We start from the raw sequence: 15,937 nt of genomic DNA on the forward strand, positions 1-15,937 counted from the left end.
GCTGCATCAGCTGAATGTGACAGTACGGCTCGATTTGTATTGCTTTCCCAGAGCCCTCCCTGGAAGCCCTGCTCCTCACATGACACATAATGAGTGCTTGCATTTGTCACTTGTGCAAAATATGCTGAAACGTTGAAATCGACTACCTGGCGAAAGGCTATGTGGGTGTAGGAACTGGCTGGCTCTCTGAGGGGTACGTTCAGGTGACTTTGTGCCATAAGTTGTTCAGCCACAGGGCACCGTTTGCAGTGGGCACGGAGAAGGCTGGCAGGCACGGCATGCAAAACTTCATGGTTAACTAGAAATCCTAGATAAACTAAGCAAACGTGGGATTTGAGCCCACTGAAAGCCATCTAGGTAGGATTATTGTTCTACAGTACAACTCTCATCCAGCTGTTAGAAATTCAGACGTGCCAATCTCCAGTATTAACATTTACTTCCATTAAATTCACTTAAAGTCATCACAACATTCCCTCTCTCTTCCTCTGAAATACTGCATAGCAATCAGCCCTGCACACAGGACTTACTTTGGGATAGCTAGAAATCTTCAGTAAACAGAAGTTTCCTTACAAGGGCATTTTGAATTTCTCTTCCTTCTTAGGTTCCACAGAGTTGAAATGTCAAAATTCTCATTAGAGAGCTCAAGACTTCAATGCATATATTAGTAAAATAACATGTTTTGTTATGGATATAAAATAGATCAAAACTGCAGTATTGAATTTTTATAGAGCTACTACAATAATGACATGCCAAACATTTTGTGCTTTAGGGTTTTTGACAGTTCCCCTTAAACTAGGACACAAGGTAGAGCCCCGTTGTACAATGCTTCATGGTGGCAAAGGGAGTAAGTCCTGTAAACGCCCAGCCTTCACCCTATCATACATGTGTCCTCTCCACACACTCAGCAGTCATAAACTGAAAGTGTCCTTGAGCATGATAGTCTAGAGAGCAGTCACCTGAAGAAGTATACAGCTAGGTTTTTTCTGTAATATTCATTGACATTATTGATCCCTTCAAGTGAAAAGTAAATACACTACCACTTAACATCATATCCTAAATAAAGCTGCGCAACCGCGAGCAGAAGCAGCAATGTATTAACTTCTGAATCCCTCTACCAGGACTACCTCTCCTCTGGGAAAGGGATCCTAGACCTCAAAAATTTGTATTATAAATTATTTACACAAGCACAAAGTAAAGTAAATATGTTCATTAAGTGACCACTTTTGTACAGCTGATTTTGCAAGTACCTTCCATGTTTGTTTCTTGAGGTCACACACTCCAAAACCAATAGAAATTAATTTTATGAAAGCAAAAAGTAACAGCAATGATCAATCAAGCTATCAAGCATAATTATGTCACAAGTCAATGTTTCTCTAACAGCAGTAGCCAACATATATTGTCATACACATATAAAAAGTAATAGACAACACTTTTTGGTGCAAAAATTTAACAGCAACACCTGGCTTTTGGAAGCTAACGTAGGTACTGACATTTACATAATAGCTGATCATAAAGGTACCTGAGCAGTTAAATATGAATAAGCCTGAGAATTCCACCCAGGGACAAGAGGCAGACTGGGCTACTCAGAATATTTTGTAATTCAAACTATAACTCTCAGTCCACTATGCCCATTTTCAGCTACTTTTAAAATAGATGGACAGATAATGAAGCAGAATCAGTAAGACCCCAAGAAAAACTGGGGTTCTAGTTTGGGGGGTTTTGAACTGCACTAGAACTTTTCTGAAGAAAATTTGGAAGGCAAATTTGTTAGTCTGAAACTAAACATGTTTTTTCAATGAAATTGACTGGTTTACATCTTACAGCATTCCAAAAAATTAAAAATAATAAACATCTCAGACTTGCTGCCTCTTTAGCTGGACAGGTTTCCCACAGCTGAATCCTTTGATGATACTCTTTGGACTTTCTATTTTAAGAAGTCATCCCTTTCTGCTTCTCCCTGGAGGAAAACTCTTTTGCTCTCCTGCCAATCTTCCTCTTGACCTTTCTTGTCCTGTGTACTTGGCCCTTCCCTCTCCTTTTCTAAAGTTGTCTTTCTCCTTCCACACTGTTAGACCCTCTTCATTTCAGTGTCTATAATTCCTTCTCAGTTGCCAGGAGTCCTCTTCTTCTGCCCTGGCTGCCAAACTATTTAAACTTCTAGCCTTTCCTCACTTTTGCCAGGTTTCTCCAACGTCCACAGAAAAAGTGCATTGCCAAGACCACCCCATATATTTGTAGCAGTATAACAGCCCGTATTGATACAACTGGTTATATTAACTGCAGGAACCACACATAGTAGTAAAACCTACATTATTATGACATTGAACTTATATGTAAACATTGACCTTAATTGCACATCAAGAGGAAATTACTTTTCAAATGCTATAAGTAATAATTTTAACTCAATCTCTAATTTCCAAACCAAAATATTATGTTAAAGAACATGTAAAGATATATTGGAGACCACCTTTTTTGTGTGGAGAACGGAGGTCTGCTTAGTAAACACCTCTTTACCATAAATACCATAAAAATAGCAATATGGTTAAATCAACTGCTTCATATGAGCTTCATGTGCACTGCCTTAAAAGAGTATTGTTTGTTGCAGTAGCTGCAAGAGAGTACCCAACAACCTCCAGTTCCTCAGAAAACTCATTGATGTAGTTCTTACCAACAACTCTCTCTAACTCTCACTGAAGATTATTTACCAGACCCCTCCACACCATGTATCACACCTGGGGACTAAAGGAAGATGTCCTTTTTGGCTTTGGAAAAAGACCGTATCTAAATATGCATACATTGCTATAGCTGGAAGAAAACAATATCTTTATCTACTCCAGCCAGATTCATATTTAAATATGATGATGTTGTCATTCAAAAGCTTCAGGCTTGATTACCTTAGTTCTCATAGTCACAGCAGGAAACCACTAACTTTAAGAGAATTACAAATCTTTTGGAGTACAGCAAACCAGAAGCACAGGAGACCTCCAAGCCCATCATCCTTAAACTCAGCCTTCCTCTCATTAAATATGAAGTGAGATGCTTCATTTCATTTTGAAAATCCTCCGAGGGACAGAACAACTCTGTGGGCCCCATCACCCAGCACGAATGTACTCACACTTGAGAACTGCCTTCAAATAGGAACATAAGCTAGAATTAAACTCACGGAGTCAGATTAAGTGGTTCAGGCAACAAAGAGAGAATCACTCCTAAAAATATAGCAATGATTAGAATACCAGCACTTCTAAAAGCTGCTAATAAATCTTGCTTTATTGACCTACAACAGCCTCACAAAAAAGAACACCATAAAATAAAAGTCAGCTCCACAAACCTCTCTTCATAGGTTGAGGGGTATAGGAGAAAAAATTAATAATAAAAAAATAAAATAAAATGCCTCCTTATTGAAATTTTGAGACAAAATACATGAATGTTGGATAAATACCTACTCATATAAAAATACATTGATAAAAACAGTTGTGAACTTAGCCAAAAAAACATTCAAATACTCTGTTTTCCTGGTGTAAACTCTCCTCAATATAAAGACATCATTTGCTGAGCTCAGAGCTCTGAAGTCTACAAACAGTTCTCAACCTCGGAAGTCTTTAAAGCTTATTATGGTTTTGAGGGCCTTCAAGCTCTCCCTGTGCCAGGTTTACCTGGCAAAGATACCCAGCATCCTAATCTTTCAGTTCACATTTTATGCAGTAAAGTAGAACAGCTTTCAATTTAGGGAATAAAACACCCTCCAGCTGAAGAAAATTCTCACATTACAGTATGTTAAAAAGAATCTACTTCAATTGTGGTCAGTTGTCATGGAGAAAGAAAGGGGGAAAAAAGTATATTCCCATGTGAAAACCTTTCTCGTTTAAACCCCCCCCCAAAAAAAAAAAACACAAACAGAATCCCAACTCCCCTCCTTCCTGTGTTTGACATTTTATGCAAAGTAGGTGAATCTGGAATGAGAGATCATTTAAAAAATACTCATTATGCTATTTATGTACATAAATGTGGTTGTGTAAAAGTATAACAGGAATGCATTCACAATTGGTTTAAGTAATTTTCTCTTGGCAAACCACCATAAAAAACAGGGGCGTCATGGCGCCACCAGAATCCTAAATTGTGGTGGAGAATCATCAGTACACATGGCATTAATCTCTGTCTCCTTGCAGGAGACACCCTTGCCTGCATTACTGGCCTGTCTCTTAAATCTAAGATGTTGTAACTTGAGTTTAAAATGACACCATAAATAAGATATAGTCTCTCCCCGCCCCCCCCAGGCAAAAAAAATTACCCACTTTATTAAAAAGACACATTTCAGACAGTTTACTGCAGTTAGCATTCTTCATTGCCAAAGCACACCGAAAGTGCAAAACTAGTGGGTTAATAATAGATCATGTAGTCTTCAGGATTCATATTGGACATGATTCAGAATATTGAGAGACTTTTTAAATATATACATATAATTAGTTAACCCGTTGGTATTACATTCTTGTTACTTTGGATTGATCACAAGACGTTAGGGATCTCATTATACCATACTAGTTTATTTTCCCTAGTGACTGAGAACGCTTAGCTGTCTTTTAATATCTTACTATTAAATGCTTACTAAGTTTTCATGTCTTCTTTTTCCTTCTCCCAAATTTAGGCAGAGCAGAGTTTTGTTAACCGAGCAATTTAAAATATCACCATTCTCTTTGCAAATTTCTCTGTGACCTGTGAACAGTTTTAAAATATTCTACCAGATGAAATTCATGTCTTTTAAAGGAAACTGTCTCTCTATTTTGGTGGAAAAAAAAAAAATAAAAGACTGATAGTTCGGGAACACCCACTCAAGATAAAATAAGGATCCTGGAAGATTTCCTGTGGGGGTTAATGGAGGCCAGGCCAATGGTAACTGACCTTGAAGTCCCCAGATGAAGCTTCGTGTTTGTCCTCAGATTATTTATGTATTTTTTTAAAGGATTCTTTAGTATGCAAAGCTAAGTTTGTCAACCCTGATATGGTGAGAGTCCAAAAAATGTCACTGATAAGTGCCACCTTCATATGTGCTTACAAAAAAAAAGAGGGGGGGGACTCAATATGGAAATATTTTTAGTTGTTTTTTTTATATTCTATTTAGTGCAACATTGCCAAAAGCATGCTAAAATAATTCAGAGATAGTACAGCAGCATAGCATTAACATATTAAAGAATTAGCAGATATAGGTATTTTAAATGAAACTTACCCCCAATGACACATGTTTAATTCAGATTTTGAGCCATGGTGTGCTTTTCCCAACAAGTTATATGACTGTAATACTGTCTTAACAAACTATTATTTTAGGTACCTCAGAAAAAGAAGAACAAAAAAAAAAAAAAGTGTTAAAGATCCATACACAGGGTTTCTGCAAATGAATATGATGTATTCCAGAAACAACATGCATTCACACAGACACTCAATAAGAAAGGGACTGTTTACTCAGTTTATAGCTTGAAAACCACTAGGGACTGTGTTCCAGTATGGGAAATTTTAGTACAGTGCATTGTTAATACAAAATAAAAAGCTAGCCTGGGAAGTTAGGATTATATTTTTTTTGAAAATGCTTGTTTGGACCATTAAAAAAAATATTGCCTTCTAACGTCAAAGTATGAACAAATACTTTTTCAGATGAATAAAATCTGTAATCAGTTAGATAAGAGCAATATGCCTTTTTTTTTGGCATTTAATCAAACAATGAAATCACATACACATTTCCTGACACAAAAGACAAATGATGTAATAATCTGAAGGAGTTTCTCTATCTCCTTGGAACTTTGCATACTTGACTTGTTTTCCATATTTTGTGACTTTAAATGGTGGGAAAATTATATTAAAATGCTTGTAGCAGTTCCTCTAAACTAGCATCCTTTTTGTTTTATTGTATTTAATATAAAAGCAGCAATTATTTGATTTCAAAGTTATGAAAATATGTACCTTATGAGAAAACAAGCAATTTAAGCTTTAATTGGTGTCATTTTTCACAGAACTGGCAAGATTCTTGCATCCCTGGCATGTTGTTTTCTATAAAACTGCAGAGCTGCTTTCAATGAATGTTTTACGAATGTATAAGTTGTTACATGAAGGTATGTGAGTGGATGCCTGGAAATATAAGATTTCTTGGGGGATTTATTCACAAAAGATGCATTTCATTTCATAGTGTATATACTGTAATTTTTCCTTAATATTCCTAATGTGCTTTGCTTCCCATTAAGCATTTCTTCCATTCTTCTATGGGAAGAAAGGGGAGGTATGCAAGAGGGATATTTTGCACAGGAGAAATAGAAATAAAGATGGGGGAAACAATGGAAAAATGCTTTGAAAAAAAAATATTTTAGGTATGATTTTGGTATAAAATCAGACACCCAAAACATTTACTTTTTCTTAATTTTTTTCCCTAGTGAAAGGATCAATCCCTACTTCAACTTTCTTCCATGCATGCCCTTAAATGAAGGGGGCATGCGTGTAGGTGTATTTTTATTGAGCTTGTTATTGTTATTATTTCATACGGTACCCACACAATGTGTACTAGAGACCTCTGACACTAGTTCCTGTGCCACAAAAGATAATCCCAGTTAAAAAGCCTGGCTTGTGTGTGCAGTTGTCCGTCCCCTGTACCGATCGTGGAAGGGGGTATAGGACCACAAAAAAATGAGATAGCCACCATAGCGTTGCAGTGATCCAAATGCAAGAAAGCCTGTGCAGACAGATGTAACCAAAAATCTGAGACTAAACTTTTGACAGTATTGGGGCCTTACTTACAATAGGGAACGCCATGTATGCTGTGTCCTGCTCATCTTCATCTTGGACAACAAAGCTAGGAAGAGGCCTTGCTGCTCTGCGGGTGGGCACCTCCAGCAGGAAGGTGTTTCACCTGTGGGTGAAACCAGGACTATCCTAGCTTATCCTAGCTATTCTGGTGCTATCCTAGCTTAACAGGAGGAGAACCACAAGAAAAAGGGCATCAAGGAACAGCATGATCTGGGTCCATCACCCCACAGCACCAGGGAGCAGTCCCATCTCTCTGTGGGGCTGTGCTTCCCTCAGCACCGAGACAGCAGCCACCACTCAGCAAATAAATAACTGTAGCACACGGACTTTGCTGCTTTGCTTTAGCAAGCAGATATAATATCTTAGACATGATATCACCTAAAAAGATTTCAGAGAACAGACTTTCCGTCCTGCACATGGGCTGAACCGGTCAACTCATTTATACATACGTTTTTAAGAGGACTCAAGAACATTGTGAGCTAAGGCATCACAAGCTACCGCACTGGGAGCATCAGCAAGTCTCAGGCTCAACCAGGAGGGCCCATCCATGCTGAGCAGTTAATTAAGGGTTCATAGCCATTTAGTCTGTAATTTTTCTGTGCTAGACTTTATGAGGTAAACACCAAGGCATTTGGGTCACAAATGTTTCTACTTGACCATGTGCTTATTGGAACCAGCAGTGAGTACCCAAGAAACACCCAAACACGGTGACAGGCTCTGCAACGTCTCCTCTCCCTACCCACCTTCTCATATGTTCCCTCTTACATCAAAACACCTACTACCATGGCTTTCTATCTGCCTGTGACCGTTCCTTCTTTACACTTCAACATTTTAATTAAAAAGCAATAAAACACTTTAATTTGAGGTTTGTACATAAAAATACAAGTAAAATGGCCCGAACACTGGGCAAATACTATTGAAATCTGAGCTGAAAGGCAGTTAGAGTAACTTTAACCACCTGAGAAATGCAATAATCACCCTGAAATGCACAGCCTGGAGTGTTTTATTGCCATTATAAACTGCAATTTATACATTAAAATAAGGAAAACAGTCAGACCCATCCATTTATGAGGTATAATAAATACGGTTATGACATCACTGACAACCAGTCACAAACTTCCAAACACATCCAGAGCTCTAAAGCAATTTCACATTTACCTTTTAAATCTGCTTTCTATCAGCACATGTGTATTTCTTGGGTGTGCAAGCAGCCCCAGGCCTGACTCAGCAGCGGTGTTTTCATGGGTGCGAAGGCCTCCTGGATCCTACGGGCCCTTGGCCTGACTTTGTCTTTCATGACTTGTGCCCATCCAGTCCCCATTATGCGAACAGCTGTTACCTCATCGTAGATCTTCCCAATGACAACCACCCTAAAACAAATCAAAACAAAAAAATTGGATCATTAAAGGATTTTTTGTTTGTTTTGTTGATTTATAACATCACCTTAACAGAAGTTGGAAGAATGCTGCTCTTGGGGAAACCTCTACAGAGGCCATTAGAGCTCACCACAAAGTCTCTCCATTTGTAGGACAAACCTTCCTCTGCTATTTAGGCTAAGTGGTGGCACCCCAGAAGTTAGCACTTGCATGCATCTTTGGGTATAGCCATTCACTGCTTTTGCCAGATTTCCCCTTCAAAAATCCCCAAACTTTTGTTCTTTTCGCTGTTGCAAACTTCTTCGGGGAGGAGAGTTTCTAAAACGGATAAATTGTACCTCAGGGAACAGCTCTTCTCTAAGAACGAGCTAACAGGATAAGCCCATAATAGAAATATAAATCAACCGCAAAACCTTTTTTTTTTTTTTTCTTTTTCTTCTCCTGAGTGTTTTTCTCTCATAACCAGCAGTGATGATTTTCATTACCTAATGCTCAGCCCCTCTCCAGATGAAACTTGTCCTGGTCCCTCTGCCTTCATGCTGCTGATGCATGTCACACGCGCTGCGCCATTGTCGGGATCAAAGAACTTTTGCTTCGTTCTTGGACTCTGATAACCTGGAGCTAAGCTGGAGAAGACAAGCTGTGGTAGCCGTTGCATGGGCCTGATCCAGCAGCGGCTGCCAAACATGAGGCCCCCTACGAGGAGGGCAGCAGCTGAAGATGTTTAGATCAGAGGCAACTCACCGTGTGAAAGCTGAGGGAAGCTGGGAGTCGCAGGGCAAGGAGCAGCCATCAATTTGGTGCCACGCTGTGCGCAAGATGGGCTGGAGCAAAGCACTAGGGTGACCTGTCTGATTCACCAACACAAGCAATGACTAAATACCAGGTGAGGGAAGGAACACATGTTGTGCTGGAGTAGACATACATAGCCTTTGATATGACCAGTAAACACAAGGTCTTGTGAGACTTAATGGTACTGACCCTGGCATTTTACTTGTATACATCTCCCATTCCGTACTTCTTGTTCTCTTTATGTTCCTATTTTTGTAGCCCAGTAGCAATTTCTTTTCATCTCCCCCAGTTTACCCTTTCTGCAGTTTTTCTGCAGAAGTTATTCCTGGCTTCCCCTCTGCTCAGAAGGACATCATCGCACCAGGAACTAGTCGTCAAGTCCCTCACACCTTCCCTTGCCAGGCATCACCCTCAGCCCTCTGGGGAAACTTCTAGTGCAGAAGTATCAGGAACTGATTAGGCAGACAAATGAACTTAAAACAATAATAATAAAAGTAAGGTAAAATACTGAATTACCTTGTAGTCAGCAAAGGTAGGACAACATCTGTAACACATGATTGCAAAAGAGGGCTCAGATAAGATAAAATTTGCTGTGAGGGCACATTATGGTTATTTGCACACATTAGGATCTTAGCTGTTAGCAAGCCTCAAGATATTTGTCTTTACAACACCCCTCTGAAGTAGATGAAAAGAGTACTATTTTTATCAGTTTGAGAAAGGAAAAACTGTAAAACAAAGATATCATTTGATTTTTCCATGGTTGTAGAAACCATGGAAAACAATGGCAACTATGGCAAACAGTTTTCAGGTGACCTATTCTATTCCATACTGTCTCCGCTCATACTTCAGAGTAGTCCACTAAAAGCAAGATGTACTTTTAGTCTCTTTTTTCTCTTCTCTCTTCATCTTTCAAAGCGACATGGATGCTTTGTTTGTTTGTTCTTGGGCATAGAATGCTTTCTAACACCTGAAATGCAAGAACCAAGACTTCTGCTTGAATTTGAAGCTTGAAAGAAAAGCACAGAGCTTCTAAACTTAACTGAGTATTTTAAGGTAAGTCAGTAGAGAGAGTAAAGTCAAATCTAACATGCTTTATGGTTTCCACATATTGCATCACTCTCATTGCAACTATAAAGTGTGTGTGTGGGGGGGGGGGAAGGCAAGTACAACAGATGAAGTCACACTTCAGATGAAGATGCAGTCATCTCTCTGCATAAGAAAAAAACTTGTAATCAACTAAAGATGGTAGGTAATATTATTCATCTTCACCATTGTAATATCATCTCTTCCATTTAGCCAGATTCATCCAAGTATCTGAGCCAAAGCTGAGGTTTTCACTTTTGTCTACTTGACTTCACCTGACCACCAGTACAGGACATGATCTCTCTCCAGTGTTTGCAAAGTTACCTTGAGCACTGTTAACAGATGAACATTTTATTCCATTAATGTTTTGCTTTCAATCAAGGACAGTTCTTAACCTATGTAGGAAAGCTCCTGTATGAAGAAAAGAAAAAAAACCACCTAAACATGGGAGGAAGGAGATGAAGTTGCTCCTCCTTTTATCTCCATTACTTGCTGCAGCACACAAAGGCACACAATTCTTCTCTAGTACCATCCAGTACTGACATCAAGTCAGTAGTATTCCATTCAGGGAAGCCTTCATAGTTTGGCAGCAAGCCCAGTGGCTGGGCTGAAGGTTTGTAAGGAAGACTATTTTCTTGGCCACAGAGTACTGGCATCTCTGTCCATCAGGAAGGTCACAGCAAAGCACTACTCAGCACAGGAGGATTGCTAGAAGATGTTGACCTCTTGGTAGCACAGGCTTTCACCCATCACATAAAAGTAGGCCAGACACTAAGGAAGCTTTTTTCTTTCATTTTAAATGTATGTTAATATTTGAAAGTCTTCATTTTTAATAACTTCAGTGGATTTGGATGACATAGTGCTGTGGGGTAAAAGGAGATAGAAACAAGTAGTTAAAAATAAGCAACATTAGTTGTCAGTACAATGCTGTTGTGAAGATACTGAGCAGAAAGGAAGGCAAAGCCAATTCCTCGCTTTCTCCAGCCTTCGTTTTGTATCAAAACAATAATGTAATACGTTTTTACATTGTGAACAAGTTACTAGCTCACTCCTGGTTCATAACTGAGCAAAGGCAGATAGGCAACCAGGCAGAAGAAGAACTCCTCCTAATCTGGCATAACGCACACATACACACGCACCCCTCAGTGCTTCCCAGCCTTGTGTTTGTGATCCTTGTGCTCCTACCTTCTGTTAGCGGAAGAAGTCCTTTGATAGAATGAATTTTAAGAAAATTTGTAGCACAAATTCAAAATTTGGAGAGTAATAATAAGAACTGCTGTGTGGTTGTGTCTATCAAGTACATGTATTCTTCCAGGAAAATAAATTTTATTTTATAACCTGCAAGTTTACTGACATTTATTCACTTTCCAGCATCTACTTATGCACATTTTTCACTTGTACAGAATAATTTTTCTCACTTTCATCAGAAAATCATTTCTTAGTTGTTTTTACTCTTTAGTGCTGCTTATTAATATTTTTAATAATTAAAAATGTTTATCAGTTTAATGCATTTTAGATATCTAATTATTTGCAGACCTCCACTTACATATTGCTAATGGAACAAACATCTTATTGCCTCATTTATTTTTATTTGAGAACGTATTAAGTTACCAAAAAAATGCAGTGCGATCTAAAATTCAGAATATTTGACCATTTCATGATAGCCAGATGATAAGCAGGGATTACTCTCTCAAAACACTGAGACACTGTTCCTCTGAATATTTGATATGTGTTATTTGCTATTTGAACCAAATGTTCCATCACTGTAGTGCTCTTGTTCTTTGATTAGATGATCTAAGCTATAAAGGAGGTGACTACTCAGATTAATTTCCTTTGGCTTTGCTTTTCTCTAAGGGACAGTGGAAATACTTTAGCTGGTGCAAATGACAGGCTATGAGAGGGTGGAAGTCAGTCCCACAGAAAGAGAAAGAATTTATACTTTTTCTTATGCACAGGAGCAAGTGGCGTTTGTGGCTTAGTACACAGAGCAACAGGTTAATCTGTCTAGTTTTTTCCTTAAAAATCAGGGCAATAAAACAGTGAAAGCAAATCGTATTTTTAACTCTGAATTCAAGCTTCCATTTTTGAGATCTCTATTGAAAATGAATCTGTCCAATTGTAAACCAAGCTTTAATTATGCAAAGATATATTCATACGCTTAGCTGTACTCTAGTTGACTAGCGCCATTTTCATCAATAGGATTCATCATGGGGCTACTTAGAGACATTAACACTAATTAAACACAAGCATAAAACTCTTTGCAGGATTGAGACCTAAATGACTTCCCTTTCCACTAAAAATTATTTTTATTTTATAATTAAAGCAAATTTTTGTTACTGGCCTGGTGTCTGATCTCCAATTAAATGTATGGAGATACTACTTAGTGCAAACACTTTCGAAAAGCCAATAAAAACAAAAGTATCTGCACTTAAATTTCTTGCTGAGATTTGATTTCTGAGTTGTTCTCATTTTGCTGAAATTCTTCACCGTTTTTCATTATTACTAGGACTCCATAAGCCCTATAAGCAGGGCATTGTTTTTGTGTCCTATGTTCTGCTAGCAACATTTCCAAAACTATAACACACATTTAAAATAAAATAGTTCAGTTGGAAGGGACCTATCAAGATCATCAAGTCCAACTGCCTCCATTTGTGTGCTACCAAGGCACCACTTGGACTTGCCTCCTAGCATTGCAATGATTTTTAGTACAGAGCATGCTTCCCCAGGTCTTACGTGTTTCCCCAAGATCCTACCCCAAAGCTGTGGTTTGCTTTCCATCACGTATATTATATTTTATCACAGGCAAACCCAGACCTTTTCTGGAAGGTTACCAATTTTAGGCCATGACCTACAAACGTTGAAAAGCCAAGGAGGAAAAAAAATAAAAACAATAATAAATAGTTAATATTACAGCCATACTATGGTATTCCCATGGAGCCTCCGTTAAAGAACAAAAATTCTATACGAGGATGTTACTGACCATAGGCATTGTGCCTTTTTTGAGGTCAAGATTATGTTCCTCCCAAGTTTGAAAAGTGAATATTGGACTCATGATCAGTCTTTTGTGGTTTAAAATCCAAGAATCACTTAGCCAGCTATTTCCCCAGCACTGTCAACCACAGCAGAGAAACACATCTTAGGACTGAGGCAATTATACTACTAACAACATTAATGTGGTTTGGGGTGGTTTGTGGTTGTTTTTTTTCTTGGGGAGGGGGGAGGAGGGGGAATTGGGAGGGAACTAGTGAACCCCTTACTAAAAACATACTGCAGGGTTCAACAGCAATAACTAAAGCCCTTATGAGATTATAACTGTTCAGGTCATTAGTGTAAACAACTTTATTTTTATTTTACTTTTTCTCAAAATACATGCACTTTCAACTTCGGGTGGGCCTTTTCCAAGGACTTTTCTAGAGTGACGCCAGCAAGCCAAGGCCAAAACCTTAATACGTCTGCTTCAACCAACCCTAAAAGTACTACTATTTATATTGATGAGACAGCTAGGAAGGCTAACCCCGGCTGGATCTTCTCATCCAGCATGGGACTGGGAGCCCAAAGGAAGACCAGGGCGCCAGCACCAGACAAGGTGGGCTCCAGCAGCCTCACTGCCACTGGGCTCCGCCAAGCAGCAGCGAGGAGCAGAGCACCAGCTATTTCTGCACCCTGATTTGAATGCTATTTGTACGGCTGGAGTCCTATTTTGGGTATTTTGAGATCTATTTTGAGGTTTCGAATACTATTTTGACTCCACTGTGCGCATAATCCGGGAATATCAGGAAATATAACATCTACCAAAATATCCCTTCAGTCATTTTTTCAGCCACCATTCTGTAACTAGATTGAGGTGATCCCAGGACCTCCTTGCCATGCCCTTCCACACCCTGCTACCTCCACACCACTTTCAGCTCGGGGCTCTGAAGCCTTGAGACAGTCCCCAAAATATGAGTTTTGCTCAAAATATGTGTGTGTGTATATATATATATATATAAAAAAAATCAAAAGTAATTGAGAGAGTGGGAAATTTTGCTTTGTTTTTTTGTTATATATTTCACATATTTCTTTAAATTTCTCCGCATGGGGAATCCATGAGGAGAAATAAACTTTTATATTTTAAAAACAAGAGGAGCTGAAGAATCTCATACCACTGGTGTTTGAAGGCAAAGTGTTGCTGCAGCCTGAAAGGAACAGAAGTCCAGCAGGACCTTGTGGTCTAGGGACAGGGGGAGGGACAGAGTCTGCCCACCCTGTCTGGAGTTTAACTTTGTCAGGCATAATCACAGATTAAATTTCTGTGCTAATAAATGGCACAGTACCCTTTTCCTCTTCTCTGTACTAAATATTTCTGTACCATTGGAGGGCTACCATTCAACTTTACAGCCCTACTATGGCATCAAACTAAAGTGCCTGATTTGCATTTCCACAAAGGAATGTTTTCCAAAAAAACTTAGGCAGCAGCAAGAGACTCCAAACAGCTATCTTGCAGTCACACACAGTAGCACATTTCAAGTCAACTAAACTTACTAAGCCCTCCTCTATGTTTATAGCATGTTTTAAATAGTTTTCTAAGAGCCCAGAAAGTAAGCAGAAAGCGTGGTTTATTTATTGAAAAATTATCTTTTTAGAGTTAATGGATATATTTTATGTTGTTGACAGTCCGAATGCTGCGTATATTAATACACAAAGTTACCAATATTAGGGCACGGGAGGTGTAAAAATAAAATATACTTACTGACAAAGTAAAAGCAAATGTGTAAGCCATTTTGTGTCCTTCTGCTAATTCTAAGTTGCTTCTTTTGTCTAAAAATAAATAAATAAATAAACAAATAAATAAATAGATGTTCTTAAAGACATGAACACTCATTCCAAACTCCTTGTTCTGCTCCCAGGCTGCAAGGCATGTCTTAGCCTCAGTATCTCATAAGACCTTGCTGATGTTCTGCCTCTTGAGAGCCCAAAGCAGCACCAAGTGATGAGCTATTAGAATACGAGGAAAAGGAAATGCCAGCCTAAAAATCCACGCAGATGCCTGCCTTCTTCTTGGGCTGAATGCATCAAAGGATGCAGCTGCTCCTGCACCACAGCACGCATGCTCTGGTGGCAGGACGTCTGGAGGCAAGGCACGACAGCACAAGGTAGTAACTCCAGTCTTTGTTGCTAGCAGGGTCCAGGAACCCTGCTCTCGATCTGAACACTGCAACCTTGATGCTTCAGTGTAATGGAGCAAAGCTGTTTTAAAATCTATTTGTACGCTTATAAAATAAACATAAAATGATGGCAAAGCTGAGGAATAACATTCTTTACTGAGGCAAGCTTCCAAGTAATGGCCACTCTTACACCGAACATCCACAGACTGGGTGTAGCCTTGGCAGTAAGTTTGCACCTTGTGGAAGCCGTGCCTTGTCGATGAAAGAGCTGATCACCTTTGATTGCTCAGGATTACCTTTTGGCAAACCAAGATCTAACATGCACAGATCTTCTGTTTCTTACCATACACTGCTAAATTTCCAGATCTATTTTGGTAGCTTTCTAAAATCTTCAGGGACTCTTTGTACCAATGAGTCTTAACTTTTCAGCACATTATAGGTCCATCTAGAATTAGGTAAAATACTAATATATAACTACTTGAATTAATGGATGTAAACCACTATAAGGTAAGAGCTTTAAAATAGAGTATCATTTTTAGAATAAACATATTTTCCATTTTTTGCATCAATACAACCATTCCTTAGTCATGACATATAATGATTGTCAAAAAGGAAAAAAAAAAGATGAGGAGAGCAACAGCAATACATTTGGAGAGGAAGTAATATTTGGAAAGTAATTTTTACTTAGAGAAGGAGAAAAAATTCCAAGTGAGGTAAACAATTTAGTTTGTAGTCATCAACACAGGGACACTTTGCACA

The 15,937-nt window shown here is 38.7% G+C and overlaps 1 protein-coding gene across 2 annotated transcripts in view; it reads right to left on the reverse strand.

The window, feature by feature from the left end:
* Positions 1-15,937, reverse strand: part of LOC310901253 (uncharacterized protein) — a 115,154-nt gene that overhangs the window by 17,257 nt on the left and 81,960 nt on the right. The window contains exons 4-9 of one of the 2 annotated variants that reach the window (XR_014585689.1): positions 14,764-14,831; positions 9,468-10,896; positions 8,904-9,010; positions 8,645-8,785; positions 7,942-8,153; positions 5,222-5,323 (exon numbers count right to left, since the gene is read on the reverse strand). Coding sequence is in view for 1 of the 2 variants with exons in the window: in XM_083840542.1 (XP_083696668.1) it covers positions 7,961-8,153; positions 8,645-8,785; positions 8,904-9,010; positions 9,468-9,506 (480 nt within the window). In the remaining variant the exon portion in view is untranslated. Of the gene's footprint in view, positions 1-4,865; positions 5,324-7,941; positions 8,154-8,644; positions 8,786-8,903; positions 9,011-9,467; positions 10,897-14,763; positions 14,832-15,937 lie in introns of those variants that run through there. The other variant, XM_083840542.1, reaches the window with a different exon arrangement.

This window comes from Anser anser (assembly GCF_964211835.1).
Source record: "Anser anser genome assembly, chromosome: 6".
NCBI lineage: Eukaryota > Metazoa > Chordata > Aves > Anseriformes > Anatidae > Anser > Anser anser.